We start from the raw sequence: 13,721 nt of genomic DNA, 5'->3' as shown, positions 1-13,721 counted from the left end.
AAATGGATTCAAAAAAAAAAAAGATAACCATTTTAGGAAACTTAGGAAACTGGGGGGAAAGTATAAAAGACCTAAAATCCTCTTCATAGGAAATCAGCAGTTAATCTCTGAAGTTGATTAATTGAGTACTCTATACATAAATTTAGAAATATAGCAGAAAACACTACAACGGCTAAAAGTGGTTGTTTCTTGGGAAGGAGATCAGAAAATTGAGCATCCCAAGACTTATGTTTTTTGTTAAAAGCCTTTTTGCACTCTTTGGCTTTTTTATACTATGCACGTTTTCCTCTGAGGCAGGGGGAAAAGCTAATTTTATAGAAGTGTTTAGGAATCTACTAAATTTTCTAAAGTTAAAAAAAATTAAAAAGCTGTGCCATTTTATTATTATTAAATCAACAAGATTAATGTAAAAGAACCCTCGGTGCAGGCAAGGCTGGGTGGGACCGATGTCCCCGTGGGTTGCTGGCTGAGTGGCCCCGCTGGCCTTGGGTCTGCACCCGAGCCTGTCTGCCTCAGCCGCTGCGGGCCCTTCTCTCTCCATGTCTCTGCCCATGTGTCACGTGGCTCCTCCTTGTGCTTCGGGTGTCAGCTTAGTGTCACCGTCTCTCAGAGGCCTGCCCCGACCACCCTCCTCCTTCTCGCGGCCCCTTTTAGGTTCCACACACCAGTGACCCGTCTGGGCCCCGTGTGGCCCAAGTTCTGTTACTGACTGTCTCCCACGGTCCATCTCGCTCATCAAGACCCCCACCTCCCCACCACAGTGAGTAGAGGACTGGCCCCGTGGCTGGTGTGAGAAACAACAAAACCCTCCAAACCAACACAATGAATGAATGAACTCTTCCAAGTTATAGTGCACCAAACAGTGGGAAATTAGGCGTAACTAAAAATTTAGTGAAACTGAAGATATATAGAAAAGTAGATGGTAGCTATGTAAATATATTACAAATACAGAAAAGCTGAAAGGAAGTTTTAAAAAATTAACTCTATAAAATATACACAGGGCTTCCCTGGTGGCGCAGTGGTTAAGAATCCGCCTGCCAACGCAGGGGACACGGGTTCAAGACCTGGTCCGGGAAGATCCCGCATGCCGTGGAGCAACTAGGCCCATGTGCCACAACTACTGAGCCCGCGAGCCACAACTACTGAGCCTGCACTCTAGAGCCCACGAGCCACAACTACTGAAGCCCGCACGCCTAGAGCCCGTGCTCCGCAACAAGAGAAGCCACTGCAATGAGAAGCCCGTGCACCACAACGAAGAGTAGCCCCCGCTCGCCGCAACTCGAGAAAGCCCACGCGCAGCAACGAAGACCCAACATGGCCAAAAATAAATAAATAAAATAAATTTATATAAAAAAATAAAAAATAAATAAAATATACACATATAGGGGGATAAAGCAGCTCATTGCATTATTCTTGCCATTTTTCTCTAAGTTCAAATTTTTTTTCAAGATAAAAAAATTAAAACAAAAGAGCTGTATTAAAACAGTAGGATCTGGCTGCACTGTTTTCCTTCATGCAGCTGCTGTGTTGCATCTACGATTAACAGTGCTCTATGGCAAGGAGCAGAGACGACTCTTAGGCAGACGGGAGACATACTCTGCAGTGCCCAGACCTCCTCTCAGGCTGCTCCCCGCCTCAGGACCAGTGAAGCAGGCCCTGGGCTGAGAGACACAGAGGATCAGTGTCCTGATGGGTCATCCTTAGCCCTCTGGAGCCCGGACCGTAGAAAACCGTGACCCAGGCAGCCACAACCAGAGAGGGACCAGCTAGTCTAACTTTCTCAAGGCCGGAGGGGAGCGGGGGGGAGGGAAGCCCGTGCTCAGCAGGGGCACAGCTGGCGTGTCGGGCACGCTGTCTCGTGACGTCCTCGCACAGAAACCCCAGGACACAGGTGAGCAAACTGAGCCCAGGCCGCGGAGCAGGCAGGCGGTGGACGCTGGGCGTGCGGCCAGGCCCATCTGATGCCAGTGTCCCACCCACCCCGTCCACGAGCCTTCCAGATGGGAAGGGGCGCATGACAAGGGGCCTCACCTGGCCGCGTCCTCCTCCAGCAGGAGCTTCACGAACTGCCGGGGCACGTGCAGGGACAGCACGCTCTCCGCCATCTGCTCCAGGATCCGCAGGTGGTTGCCCTCAGTGGTCGGGAACCGGTACATGCGGCAGATGGCACCGCCGAACACTGAGGCGGGAGGGGGACAGGCTGCGGTGAGCAGGCGCAGGCCGCTGCCGGGCCCTCCCCCCTGGCCCCCAGGTCTTCTTCCTGTTCATCTCCAGGGAGTTAAAACACTTACACCCACATCCACGGAGTGACCGAGCCCGAACGCCCCTGCCCTGTGACATGCGGTCTCATCATCCCAGACCGTGTCACCGGCTCTAAGGTGCTAGGACTGGGGCGGGGAGGCTGCCGGTCACCGAGCCCGACGCCATCGAGACAGAGCGAAAGGAAGGAGGAGGCCCCTCCCCGGAGGGTCACGAGGTCCCGACATGCTGCCACAAAGGACGGCTCGCTGCTGTGCAGAGAGGTGACAATCGGTGTGCACAGCCGTGACAATCAGAGCGGGTGGGGAAGTAGACCATGAACCCGCGTGGACACTCACGAGTGGCAAGAGTACCAACAGAGGAAGCTGTTTACCCGATTTCAGTAAAGTGTCTTTTCGCAACGAAGCGTATTTGGATCGGATTCCCAAGGCCTCGGTCAAGCTCTCGTCAACAGGCAGAACCATCTAAAAACACGTACAGAAAAGCATGAGAAAACTGTGACTCAGACTCCAGAGCACATCATGTCATAAAAGAACCCTTGAAACTAACATCCACCATCAACTCTACGAGAAACGCACGGCCACAGACAAGTGAAGCCCCTCCCAGGACACTGAACATACTTCACCCACACCATCTTCTAGAAACGCACAACTTTCCACCAAGTCACTTCCCCTTGTCTTTGAGTGTTTTGATGTGTAGGATGAAAGGGCAGTGGTACATGAGGCCCAGGAGTATTTCCACAGCTGACGTTTCAGGTTTATTTGGGGTAAAATGAGAGATCTCTGTATTTTACAATGACTACTTACCAGCGTTTGGGCTCTGAAATTAGAACTGCTGTTTGAGAGTGTCTGGGTGAGCGGCTGTGCATCAGAGAGGGTGACACAGGGGGCGGGGGGGGGGGGCACAGGTGTGAGACGGGGCCCAGGCGGCTGCGAGGCATAGGAGCGTCTGGGAGAGGAAGACCGTAACCAGCCCTCAGGGATGACCTGGGTCTCACTCCACACCCACGAGCCACCTCTCCCCTCCCGACTGACTGCAGCTCGCACTCTGGAGAGGGGCCAGCGTGGCCCGGAGCAGGGGCAGGGGCCCGCTTTTCTCTACTTGGAGAAGCGCCTGCGGCGGAGCCCAGTCTCCCCCGCCCCACAGCTCACGGGCAAAGTGCGTCGGGACAGTCCTCAACTCCTCACGGAGAGGAGCAAAGCGGTGTGCTCACCCGCCCGTTGACGGTGTCCAGAGACCGGGTCATGGGGGGCCGCTGGTCTGACTTCTCCTCCATCTGCCAGCCCATCACGGTGATGTTGCCCACTCGGTCGCTCTCCGCAGACCTGCAACCAGCAACACGCTTCGGTAAACGGCGCCGTGACTGCGCTTCGTTTTCTGCTTCAACACAAAGCTCAGCCTCCTGGATGGTCAAGGGGTCCTGGGGGTGCCAGGATGGGGCCAGCTGGTCGGTCAGGCAGCAGTTACCGTGTGCACAGGCTCCGGGGGAGGCAGGCGAGGAGACGGGGGCACAGAAGAGGGCTGCGTCTGAGAGGGGACGAGGCCCCAGAGATGGGTGGCATGCCTGGTGAAGCAGGGGTAGCCAATGCCCGCTCGGGAGGCTGGTGCCCATCAGCCCTGGGCTGAGCCCGCCCCGGAGAGTGATGCGGACACACCTTGGAATCGGGACTGGAGAGCATCTTCTTCTGGCACTAGACCCCTTTTCTGCTCATTCCCACCCCACCCTCAAGCTCTGATTAGCGTCAAGGCCTAGGCTGGGACCCCAAGTAAGCTGAGGTCACCCAGGATTTCCCAAAGCCTCTGAATCCTTCATGGTAAAGCTGACACCACTCTAGCCCTGGTCTGCTTTACTGCTAAGACCCCTCAGGGTGGCTGCTGGCTGCCTGGGCCCATCTGATTCATCCAGGGAAGCCCCAGTGAATCCTTGATTCATTCAGAGATACCCTGAAGCCTCTGGCTTTGTTATCTAAGCTGTGGGGCTTAGCCAGGTTCTAAATTTTTATGTGGTCACATGCATCCACTGACCATTTCCTCTGTGACTCACTCTCACGGTTCTCGTGCCTGGAAAAGTCCCTCCCCAGGCTCTCTGTTCGACGGTCATCTCTAGCTCCTTTTAAAAAGGATGATGGGGCTTCCCTGGTGGCGCAGTGGTTAAGAATCCGCCTGCCAATGCAGGGGACATGGGTTCGAGCCCTGGTCCGGGAAGATCCCACATGCCGTGGAGCAACTAAGCCTGTGCGCTACAACTACTGAGCCTGCGCTCTAGAGCCTGCAAGCCACAACTACTGAGCCCATGTGCCTAGAGCCCGTGCTCCTCAACAAGAGAAGCCACCGCGATGAGAAGCCCGCTCGCCGCAACCAGAGGAAAGCCCACGCGCAGCAACAAAGACCCAATGCAGCCAAAAAATAAAAAATAAAAAGTGCAGGCTCTGGAATCAGACTGCCTGGATTTGTATGTGGGCTCTGATAGTTCTTAGCTGGATAACATGGAGCAAGTTAATTAACCTCTCTGGACCTCAGGTTCCTCATCCCTAACATTACCTAATATCTCCTCCTAGGGTTGTAGTATTAGGTGAGGTCATACAGGAGAGCACACAGTAAGAGCTTAATAAATGACTATAAAATGTACATGTATAAAAATTTTAAATAATTAATAAATAAATAAATAAATAAATAAAAAGGATGATGCCCACGTCTGACATTGAACCCTAATCCAACTAGAATCACCTCTGGCGTACGATGCACCTGGGTGTTTTTCTCTAACGGCCCCTCCCCCAGGCGACCCTGCTTTTTCTCCCCGAGACCCCTTCCTCGTCCTGAGTCAAGCTCTCCTCACACACAGCAGGGTGAGCCCTGCCCAACGCCTTCAGCTCCGTCATCTCCGTATCTTCAAAATGTCGCACTACTAGCAGGGAATTCATCTTCTGTGTCAAAATCTTCTTTGCTATTTGGGACTATTTCCCCAATTTTTACATTATTTTGAAAAAAAAGAACACTATGTCAGGGTGGGAATTGCCCCTAAAATGAATCTGGGAAGGACTGACACCTTGACCCCAACATAGTGGGGTCACCCCCACCCCCCTCCCCACATTCCTTCCTTCCACAGATTTTTACTGTGCAGCAGGCACTGTTCTAGGTCTTGGGATACAAGCAAAACCATGGAACATCCCTGCCCTCTGGGAGATCACATCCTATTAGGGAGGGGACAGATAACAGGAAAATATATTTGGTATTATTAGATGTATACCTAGGTTTTCCTTTGGGTCTGCATACTTCCTATGAACACTGCACATTTCCATTCCGTGAGAGGCCCTCTGACAGGCTTTTCTTCTCTCTCCTCAATGACAACCAAGTCCCCGCCCAGAGACTGGCCTCTGGGGACACGGTGCTCTCTCAGTACAGGAAGTAGGGCCTTTCCCCATCTGTCCCTGGACCTCATAATTCCAGATCCTTGCAAAGGGACAAAATTAAATACCAACCTTAGTGTTAAATACAACCTATGATGCCTGTCCTGGAGCAGATCTTTGACGACAAATGTTCCAGAGCCCAGCAAGTACATCTGAGGAAGAGGGGGAGATAGCATTAGTGCACCTGCTTTGCCTCTGCTCCAACTGTCAGGCCCTGGGGAGTCCAGCTGGCTGGTTCTCTCAACACATCTGACCTCATCTCAGGAGCCCAATGGGGAGGCTCATAAAGACGTTCCCAAAGACAAATACATTTGGACATTAATTTGTGAGCCAGAAGTGAAGTCAATCTTGTGTTCACCTCTCAAACGATTACATAACTTTAAAAAAAGGGAAGAATAACCCACGAACCACAACATGGTACTTAACTGTTCCCTGAGATCTATCCTTGACATCATACACGGAGAGCTTGATCTGTGTCATCTGATTGATAAGAGAGTCTTGAAAGAAGGCAATACTGCTTAGAAATATAGGGTCATTGGTTCCCTAGAATAGAAAAAAAAAAAAAGAATCAGAATACAGAGTTGGATTTTTTGAACTGGTTGCTTCTGAAATACACCAACATTCTCAGGAGAAACTAACATTCTTACCAACTTGGATCAACAGCAATGCGAACGGGGCTTGCACGGATGGATGTCACCAAAACACTGTTTTCCAAAAAGGACAAAGTTTTCTGGGCCCAGATACAACAAACAGACCACCACACAAGCTGGGCCCAAGGGCTCATTCTAAGGGTTCCTCCCTCAGCAGGAAGGATTTTCTAAAACTGAGTTGAATGTCCACATGTATTCTTAGTCTTACAACTTCAGATGAGTTATGTATTTGGATCTACTACTGTGGGTTATTCCTTTAAGATGTACAAAGGCAGATGGAAGAGGATATGAATGGCCAGAGTTGGTTATTTCTAGAATCCTGGGTTTGGAATAATTACGGTCCGGCTTTCTGAGGGCTATCCCTTTCTGAGGACTAGCTGCTAGTCAATCGTAGGTAGCTACTTCCTGGCAGCCCGGCCTTGCCCCCCAAAGCGCCATTACATCAGACTCTCTTCCTCAGGCGGTGGTTAGCGATCTCAGCCAAACAGTTAGCGGTTGCTGTCTGTACCTGCAGCTCCAGCTCCAATGTCTCAGCGCCTGCTGGACAGTGCCCGCCCCAGGTGGCCAGCTGGGGCCGCAGCCCCACCCAACCTCTCCCTCCATCTGCTGGTTCGGACCCTCTCTGACTCTCTGTCCAAGGAGGCTGCAGACCCGGGCACCTGCTTTGGTGCCTTCTTCTCCTTTGTTCTCAACCACCCAGCATCGATGCACCCCCGCCAGTTCCACCTCCAGAACCTCCCTCTCATGCCCCCTTCTTTCCACTCCTCCCTGCTGCCAGTCAGGCCCCACAGCACTGTCACTCCCCCAGCGACCTCTGACTCAGGGCCTCCCTGAAACACAGCTGCGGACAAGCCTGCCCCGGCCCGGCGAGACCCCCGCTTCCCTGTACTCCTGCTGTGCCTCTGCATACACTGAACAGGATCAAGTTACTCTCCAAACCCACACAATGAGCTGGATGGGCCCTCGTCCTCCGGGTACCGTCCTCGTCTCTCTGCTCTAACAGAGACCACACTCTGCTCTGTCTGCATGAGCCACGTTCATTTCCGCCTCCTCACCCACAGGATGGTAGACTCCTTGAGGGCAGGGACGGGGCCTCAAGGGTCTTTGTATCATCCACAGCACCCAGCACTAGGCTTCATACGTAGGCAGTGCTCGACAAATGCTGAGAAAACAGAATTGTTGGCTTGAACTTGGAAATACATTTCTAAGAGAATGAAAAAGTGTCTGTCTTCCAAAATGTGAAACTGGGAAAGAAGGGGAAATGCAATTTGTTTGGTGGAGATTGCCAGGGAGGAGATACTTCACCTAGAGGCTCACGTCACCAACAAAATCCAACAGGAGCTCACACCAGCCAACTCCTACACTTAGTTTCATAACTTACATGATGTGCTCATCTAAAGAAATTTTGTAAAATTCCCCAGGCGAATGCATATCATTTCATTTAATGTAAAAAGTAAACACATAGCACACATCTCAAAAGAATATAAAAATAAAAACCAATAAAAATAAAGGTATGCCTAGTAAGAGGGTTGGTTAAGAGTGAACACTCTCCAAACTCTGATTAGTGAGCACACCTGTCCAGAAGTAGCAGCCAACTGGAGGTGACAAGGAAGAGTCGGGTCTTACCTCTTAAAAGGCAATCAGCCTTAGGGGACCACTGTTCAAAAACAGCCTGCCAATAGACAATCAATAATAACTGCAAAGGATATGGCAAATATAAATGCCACCCAGATGAGTAAGTGCGATGAAAGATACCAATGTACTGAAAAGCCATGGAAGAACAGCGACGATCCACAGGAATGCAGCTGCAGCTACAGGTGCTCAGGCCACTGAACAGCCCTCCCGTCGGGATCAGAAACACTGTCACGGAGCCGCCGGAGGCCAGGGGCCAGCAGCACCCACCTCAATGATCTCCGTCTGCGCGTGCTTCGTCCAGAACGCCTGGGGTGGGGTGGTCACACTCACTGCTACAAAGCTATTTGGTTTTCGATCTAGCGATGGCGTATGCAGCTCACTGCAAGCTACAGAATTAAAACAGTAGAAATAAAATAAATAAAATAAAATAAAAATAAAATAGAAATGAATCTTTAAAATCAGGCTCTAGTTAGTTCTCTGTTCCAAATGCACCCAAAGAAAGCAAGAGAAGTAAATGACACTCAAAGGGATGAGATGATCACATTGTCAGTTGTCACAGGGAGGCGATTTTTCAGATTAGAAGCAATCCCTTCTCATTCCTCCCCGCCTTCCCCAGCCCCCAGGACAGCAATGCAGGCACTGCCAATGGAAGGCTCTCTACGTCCACGGAATGGATGACATAGGAAGGGTCTGACCCATAAAGTCTGACCTTAATAACTAATTGGAGCTAAGCAGCCACAGAGTTGATGAAATCAAGACCCAGCTACACACACCCGCATCCAGGACTTCCGCTGCCTTAGCTTATGGTGTCCCCAGATCTGTGTGTGATGTATGTTGGAAGCAAATTAAAATTCTATGGCAAAATAAACAAAGCTTTTTTTTTTTTAAGGAAGTCATTGCTCATTTATTCTCCTTATAAGACTTATATCAAATGTAAGATTACTAAACATGTGACTTTTCAGAACAAAAGGTGCCCTGTAGAACTGTTTCAGTTAGAAAACGTACTAAGCATTTTGAAAGACTCAAGATAACTCTATCATAGAAGGGACCCACAGGAAAAATGATCATACGTCTTTGAATCTAACATGCTATCTATTGTAAAATGCATTATGAGAGGGAAAAAAAGGCCCACTGCCATTAGTCTATGATATGCCACTGATTGTAAGACACTTTCTGATTAAAGAGATACTAAAAGATGAAAAAATATCCACCTTGTAACTGATGAAACATATGGTAAATCATTCAACACTCATAAAAAGAAGTGGCTTTTCTGGAGGGGCACTGAACATGCCCCACAGTGCTGTAAGCCTTTGGTTAATTCCCAGAGTTCAGAAACAATTGATTTTTTTAAAAAATTTTATAATTTTTCATTTTTATACAATTTCTAAAGGTTACTTTCCATTTACACTTATTACAAAATATTGGCTATATTTCCCATGTTGTACTATACACCCTTGAGCCTATCTTACACCCAGTGGTTTGTACCTCCTACTCCCCCCACCCCTGTATTGCCCCTTCCAGCTCTCCCTACTGGTAACCACCAGTTTGTTCTCTATATCTGTAAGTCTACTTCTTTTTTGTTATATTCACTAGTTTGTTGTATTTTTTAGATCCCACATATAAGTGATATCAAAGTATTTGTCTTCCTCTGTCTGACTTATTTCACTTAGCATAATGCCCTCCAAGTCCATCCATGTTGCTGCAAAGGACAAAATTTCATCCTTTTTTATGGCTGAGTAATATTCCATTGTATCTGTATATACCACATCTTCTTTATCCATTCATCTGTTGATGGGCACTTAGGTTGTTTCAATATCTTGACAATTGAAACAATTGATTTTGACCATTTTTTCATTGCCTTTATGAAGGAGAGGATTTTTAGAGGTCTTTATTCCTGCTCTCATCATTCTCATTGATTTTTAAAATGCTCACTGGTGATTTAAAATTCAGAAACTGATTTTTACTTCTGCAAATTAATTTACTTCTGAAAATTAATCTCTTTGTATTATCTTCTCATACATCTTCATGGATTTTCATTACTTACTGGAATATAATAAAATACAAAGACCTTAGGTTTTCAGTTCAATGAGTTTTGACAATCATATACACCCATGTAACCCTCATCAAAACAAGATACCTTTTCCCATCAGACAAGAAAGTTCCCCCCATACTTCCCAGTCAATTCCCCTACCTCTGCAACCACTTTCTGATTTTCATCACTTCTGTCCATTCTTGAATTTCACATAAACGGAACATTTTTAAGATTCCTCTGTATTGTTTATATACCAATATTTCATTCTTCTTTTTAAAAATTGAATTATATTCCATTGAATTATATTCCATTCCATTACATTCCATTATATTCTGAGTTAGAAAGATGTGACAATAATAAAAAAGAGAGACAGGAGAGATTCTAAGCATGAAAGGCACTCAACCTGCCATTGCTGGCTTCGAAGATGGAGGAAGGGGCCACAGCCACAGAATGTGAGTGGCCCTTATAAGTTGAGAACAGGCCTCAACCCGGTAGCTAGCAAAGAAATGGGGACCTCAGTCCTAAAACCACAAGTAACTCATTCTGCCAACAACTTGAATGAACAAGGAAACACATTCTCCCCTAGAGCCCTCAGAAAGGACCGCATCCATGCTGAAGCTTTCATTTTGGTGTTATAAGATTCTAAGCAGAGACCCAGCTGAGCCCTCTGGGTTTCTGACCTAAGGGAACTGTAAGATAATAAATTTGCGTTGTTTTAAGGTGCTATGTTATGGTCATTTGTTATGGCAGCAATAGCAAACTAAAACACAGAGTTAGTACTTTCTGCCAAGAAAGCTCTGCCTACCCTCAAGTTATGGTTGTGAGTTATTTATTTTCTTCCAGAAGCTTTAAGGCTTTATTATTTTCTAAAAATTCTATTCTATTTCTTCTACTATGTCTGCCTCAACAGAAATCAGGGATTTGACTGTTCCATTTGCTCTCCCTCCTTTAAGCTACCCCCATCGGTGACCCTGGTCTGGTCTCTCTTGGCCTGCCCTCTCATCATGCGAGGTTAGAACATCCGAGTCTCTCAAGCGCAAGTGATGGCAGGTAGGTTGAGACACAGCAGGTGGCCCAAGGCTGGAAAGACTGATTATCAGCTTAAGGGCTGATGGGCCAACTGCCACTCTCAGAACACACCTCCCCATGGGTGACATTCTCTCCTGGCCTCGTCCCCACCCAGCCTGTCTAAATCTCACGCAAGGTTTAATTCCTAGCTCAGTTCCATGGCTTCCACGAAGCTTTCTCTCTTCAGCCCACAGTCACGTCTCCTTCTGTTTATCACTTACATATCACTCCTCTGGCATATTTCCATAGAAACCATTAATCTCTGATATGCGGGTCTTGTCTCTCCAACCAGAGCATCTGTAGTCCCAGCTGAATAAATGCTATTGATATAAACCGGTAAAACATATTTCGAGTGCATATCATTTGACTCAGCAATTCTATATCCAAGAATTTATCCTAGGGAAATAATCAGCAAAATATATGAAAGATCCATGTACAAGTACGTTAACTGTGCTGGTGTGTTTATAATGGCAAACTGGAAAGACCTAAATGTCCAGCAATAGGAGACTGGTTAAAATAAATATGGCACAGCCATACAATAGATTCCATGTAGGCATCTAAAATGATGAGGTGGCAGATCCACGTTTATTAAAATGAAAAGATGCCAGTGATATTTCCCTACATGAAAAAAAAAACCATGTTAAGAACACTAGGATGACATTTTTGTAAATAATTCCATCACCTCCACAACTAAAAATCATCAAAAATTTCTGTATAACCCTGTGTGGGTGTTAAAAAATATCTGGAAGAATATACACCAAAATGCCAACTGTGATTCTCTCTCTCTGTTAGGGTTTACATTTTCTCTATTAAAGGTTTTTAAATGAGTACTTTTTAATTTTAAACTTCTATTTTTAAGATAAAATATTTGACCATTCAATTATCTGGCTCCTACTCCTCATCTTTTTTTTTTTTTTAATTGTGGCAAAATTCATTTAACATAAAATTCACCCTCACTTTTTTAAGCTGTTTCTTCCTCCATCTGTCTAATTAATATGACTACATTACCGCCCTTGACTTGCCAGATTCAGAAATGTCCTGATTTCTAGATTTCTATTATAGCGGTGAAGATTTTTAACTTAATTATATCAACTCTCATTCTCTCTCTAAACTCAGTTTAGCTCAACTTTTTTGTTACATCCATGTTCTGCATTATTAAAGCTAAGCAAATACTATTCATTACGGGATTTCTTTCACTTCTCTCCTGCGCTGGACTCTGTTTCCTGGATCTTCTTTCTTCTCAGTTTATTCCCTCTTTTCGGTGGAGCACATCCTCCACTAACTTCCAGAGAAAGGATGTGGGGAAAGTAAATTTATTTGAGACTCTGTATCATGAAACAAATGTCTTCCTACCTTCACACGGATCGATAATCTGGTTGAGCAGAGAACTGTAGGTTGGAGATATTTTTCCACTCATATTAAAGATGTGGCCCTACTGTCTTCAAGCTTCCAATGTCCCCAAGAATCTCCAGGCCAGTTCCATCCCCTGGGGAGGACCAGTTGATTTTTTCCTCTCTGGAAGTTTTTAGGATCTTCATTTTATTCCCAGTGCTCTGAAATTTCACCGTGACGTGCCTTGTTATGGGCTCTGCGGTTCTGAGAGATGCTTGTATAATTTCTTGTTAATTTTGTCCCTTACATTCTTTCCTATTTTCTCTTCTAAATGTTGAGCCTCCTGAATTTGCTAATTTTCCATTTCTCTCCCATTTTCTAGTTTGCTCTTAAAATTTTACTTTCTGGGATAATTCCTCAAATATCTTCCAACCTTTATTGAATTTTAAAATACTCTGTTATATTTTAAGTTTCTCAGACTGTACATGTTCTTCAGTTGTTGTTTTTCTTCATAGTTTCCTAGGTTTTTTTATGGATACACCATCTTCTCTTGAGGATACACATTATAATTTCTTTGACGTTTTCTTCTTTCTTCAATGTCTCTGTTTCTTCCAAGTTCTATTTTTTTCTATCTTTCATGTTGTGGGCCTTCCACAAAGGTCTAGTGATCTATGCTTTCATTTTGTTTTGAATCACCGCTGAGGTATAATTTGTATGTAAAACGCACCCATTTTAAGCGCAGCACTCAGTGAGTTTTGACCAGCATACACGCCCATAGACCCACCACCACTGTCCAGACACAGAGCATCTCCATCACCCCAAAGGGCTCCCTGTGCCCCTTTCCAGTCAGTCCTCAGGCTCACTCCCAGATAACCATTAACCTGTTTTCTCTCACTACAGATTCATCCTTCTGAGTTTCACATAAATGGAATTACACAACACACGGCCTCTTATTACGGCTTCTTTCACTTTGCACGGTACTTCTGAGATGCACCCATGGCGTGTGTGTATCAGTGACTGGTCCTTTTCCCTGCTGAGCGGCTGTCTGTTGTATGCATGTAACATAGTTAATCTTCCTGCTGATGGACGATGTTTCCAGTGCTGGATATTACAAATAAAGCTGCAATCAACATGCATGCACCAATCTCTGCGAGCACAAATAAAAGTCCGTTTGTTTCTAAGAATGTGGTATCAGAAGGCTGAGGTGTACGGTGGGCTCCGCGGGCTCCACGACAGTGAATGGGTGGCCGGCCGGCCTCTTTTGGCTGGGTTCCAAAGGCCAGCATCTCTGTGTCTCTTTGGGGGAAGTGGGAGTGGGGAGTGGGGTGGTTTACTTTC

The 13,721-nt window shown here is 46.6% G+C and overlaps 1 protein-coding gene across 7 annotated transcripts in view; it reads right to left on the bottom strand.

Annotated features, from left to right (window-relative positions):
- The window catches only part of INPP4A (inositol polyphosphate-4-phosphatase type I A), a 127,290-nt gene that overhangs the window by 41,148 nt on the left and 72,421 nt on the right, over positions 1 to 13,721 (bottom strand). For all 7 annotated transcript variants that reach the window (XR_009703747.1, XR_009703746.1, XM_061210690.1 and 4 more), the window contains exons 5-10: positions 8,219 to 8,337; positions 6,093 to 6,209; positions 5,739 to 5,818; positions 3,473 to 3,584; positions 2,633 to 2,723; positions 2,032 to 2,179 (exon numbers count right to left, since the gene is read on the bottom strand). Coding sequence is in view for 5 of the 7 variants with exons in the window: in XM_061210690.1 (XP_061066673.1) it covers positions 2,032 to 2,179; positions 2,633 to 2,723; positions 3,473 to 3,584; positions 5,739 to 5,818; positions 6,093 to 6,209; positions 8,219 to 8,337 (667 nt within the window). In the remaining 2 variants the exon portion in view is untranslated. The remainder of the gene's footprint in view (positions 1 to 2,031; positions 2,180 to 2,632; positions 2,724 to 3,472; positions 3,585 to 5,738; positions 5,819 to 6,092; positions 6,210 to 8,218; positions 8,338 to 13,721) is intronic.

Source organism: Eubalaena glacialis, chromosome 14, assembly GCF_028564815.1.
Source record: "Eubalaena glacialis isolate mEubGla1 chromosome 14, mEubGla1.1.hap2.+ XY, whole genome shotgun sequence".
Taxonomy (NCBI): domain Eukaryota; kingdom Metazoa; phylum Chordata; class Mammalia; order Artiodactyla; family Balaenidae; genus Eubalaena; species Eubalaena glacialis.
This window is presented reverse-complemented; position numbering and strand designations above follow the sequence as displayed.